Raw genomic sequence first — 3,022 nt, forward strand, 5'->3', positions numbered from 1 at the left:
CCCTTGTCCTACATAGTTACCTGGTTTTGAAACTTGGCCTATGCTTTTACTTGGGTCCTAACTGTGGTGCTCAGCACATAACAAACTGAAATACAAAAACACTTATCTCCTTAACTTTCAAATCTCAGTGTCATGTCATTCAGAATGAAAAGATATTGTAGGTTTTGGTCTTTACCTCTTCTGACATCATCACGTGAGTAAAACAGGATACCAAACTTTAAGCTGAACATAATTGCTAATGAAGGCAATTAGGTTAATTGTATTGTGAGTTGAGTTTTCTGAGCATGTAGTTTGGCAGTAATAAGTTCTGACATGCATTGACAGGATCTTTTAAAGGTCCTCGCTGTTTATTCTTAGGAAAGCTCTTAATTTATAGACAAAGTACTCTTCTTCCTCTTGTTTTTTTTTTTGCATTTGCAGCGCTGTTTAATAAGAAATCCTAAACAAAGAATATCTGTTTCGGAGTTGTTGGTACATCCCTATGTTCAAATACAAAGTCACTGTCAAACAGGTATATTTTTAAATTGTTTTTAGTATTTTAGTATAATCTTTAAAATTCTGTTGGAAAAACCATGAAATACTTCTGTATGTACTTGCCACTTGCTGGCATAACAATGTTTTGTTGGGTGCCTATGTGTGTTTCAGGAAAGATTTCACTATTTCTTAAAGCTCTTATAAACTGGACAGGTAACTTACAGCTGTATACCACTTTAGTATAATTGTACATTAACTGCAGGTGTTCCCACTGCAGGTGTTCCCAGTGCAAAAGGAACAACAGAGGAAATGAAACGTATCCTTGGCCAGCTTGTTGGCCTGAATTCACCCAACTCTATTTCAAGAGCTGCTAGGGTAAGAAAATTCTTTTTTATATGGTAGTATATGTTCATGCAAGCAAAGGCCTGGAATGTTTGGTAGTGAAAGCTGAAAGGACACAAACAGCAAAATTTTTTTCCCAGACTACAGCTGGGAAATCAGTACACATTGTAGTACTTCTATTTGCCAGTATGCAGAATCTCTACATCCTTCTGAAAGGGGAGGGTTGAAAGGATGATGGTGATTTTGATTTTAGCTTTTTACTTCCTTCTTGGTACTTCTATATGGCATTATTTGCTAATCTACCATGACCCCACCATTTCCTGTCTAAACCAGTTCTTATACTATGCTGCTCTGCTTTTAAGCTGCCCAAAACCTGTAGTAGGTCTTCTAATTTAAGAATCATCATTATGGAGAAACAATAAAAGTTGATCTGCCATATGTGCAAGACTTTGGACTGCAGCTGTTCTTACTTCCTGGAAGTTGCTGAACAGTTAATGCATCACTATGTGTAAATCAGCCCCTGATACTGATTCCAGCCTGTCAGTTTACTGCCTGAGAGAAGCTTTAACTCTTCACCACCTCAGCTCTTTCCACCTGTATCTCAGAAGAGGTGATGGTGGTCAAATATTTAATGAGAGATGGAATACAGAGCTTTTTGCATGGGAGGAAAGGAAGGCAAGCTCAATATGCATGAATTAAATCCAAAGAAGTTTATTTGCACTTCCACTGCTAGTCATACTTGTTGTTTTTTCTTTAAATACAGAGGTGACAAGAGATTATCCTTTGAACATTATTGGGATGTGGCTGTGTCTGTGGCCACTGATTTTTTCCTATCTCATATAAAGCTTGCTCACTCTGAGTATGCAAATACTTCTTCCATGATGATGTTTCCACATCAGAGACAATTTTATGGAATAAACTTTATTTTAAACCTTGGTAGTTTGTTCTGTGCCAACTTGTGAAGTCTTATACCTTTGTTCACGCTGCTAAGTCAGGACATGTTTTCTTTTATGCGCTACATTGCATTACAATGGGTAGAATTAAGATGTCTTAAGTGTATCTTTATTTTCTGATTTGAGAGCGAAATTTTTGTATGGAGTTTGGGATATTTCTGTATAGGACTACTTACTTCAAGTGATAATGTAAAGATGTATCACACATGGGTTCAAATTATAACTATTCACCTGAATACCTATGGTTTTATTAATTTTCAGACTTTATATGAACAATGCAACAGTGGTAAAAGTCTTGATGTATCAGCATTTGCAAAACCTGGAAGTCAAAAATCATGGACAACAAAATGATGTACTCCTGTCTGGGATGCAACAGATGTATGGTCTGCTCAAAAAATGCTGTGCTGCTAGCTTTTAAAGGGACACTCAGTGTAAAGGTCACATTTTTAAAAGTTCTTTGTGTCTTCTGATAATGCTTGCAGATCATTAAAAAATGTAATTGCTTTTTACTGTGGGCTGTTCCACTCTTTGCATGCCACGTGGATTGAACAATGAATATTGCCAGTTAGCGATTGTGGTCTTTGTTACTTAGAATGCACTACAGTGTTTGGAGTACAAAAATAGTATAAGAATCTTCAAGGTCCTTTTTCCCCATGAAGCTAAAACAGGAAAAGTTCCTAAAATACCGAGAGGTGTACACGAAAAAACATGCAAATATCTCTGGAAAATCTCTCCTATGACATTAACACGGAGTAGTATGCTCTTCCATCATTTGTTGGCAAATACCTTGTGTCCAGTTTTGATCATAGCTAAGGAAATAAACACTTGTTTAATATAAGTGATCAGTTACAGTACTGGTAGATACCTGTAAATGTCACCTGGGTTTTGAGCTGTTGTTGTCATTAAGTGTCACAGTGGAAGCATCAGCATTGTTCTGAAGTTGTATGAATAAAATGCCTTTTGTTCTATTAAAGATGCTACTGTAAACTCAATATGACTTTCAAATTTAAAAATAAAAAAGATTCATGATAATCAGAAACCAGTACTTTGGATTTTTAAAAGCATTAATACTAATCACTCCTTAAAATTAGTGTGTTTATGGGGGCTCACTCTTTACTGACAACTTCAGTTAAAGAAAATGTTACTGTTTTATCCTGCTGTTTCTGCAGTGATCCAGATGCAGAGTGGCAGCTGTTACTTTGTGTGCTTCTTCAGCTCACAACAGAACCTTTTTTCCATGCTTGCACAATGAG

The 3,022-nt window shown here is 36.3% G+C and overlaps 1 protein-coding gene across 1 annotated transcript in view; it reads left to right on the plus strand.

The window, feature by feature from the left end:
* Positions 1-2,120, plus strand: part of TTK (TTK protein kinase) — a 23,532-nt gene extending 21,412 nt beyond the window's left edge. Inside the window, exons 19-21 of the mRNA XM_008939178.1 lie at positions 421-511; positions 752-849; positions 2,031-2,120. Of these exons, the coding sequence (XP_008937426.1) occupies positions 421-511; positions 752-849; positions 2,031-2,120 (279 nt within the window). The remainder of the gene's footprint in view (positions 1-420; positions 512-751; positions 850-2,030) is intronic.
* The last annotated feature ends 902 nt before the right edge of the window (positions 2,121-3,022 follow it).

The sequence above is a fragment of the Merops nubicus genome, unplaced genomic scaffold (assembly GCF_000691845.1).
Source record: "Merops nubicus isolate BGI_N331 unplaced genomic scaffold, ASM69184v1 scaffold10264, whole genome shotgun sequence".
Lineage (NCBI taxonomy): Eukaryota > Metazoa > Chordata > Aves > Coraciiformes > Meropidae > Merops > Merops nubicus.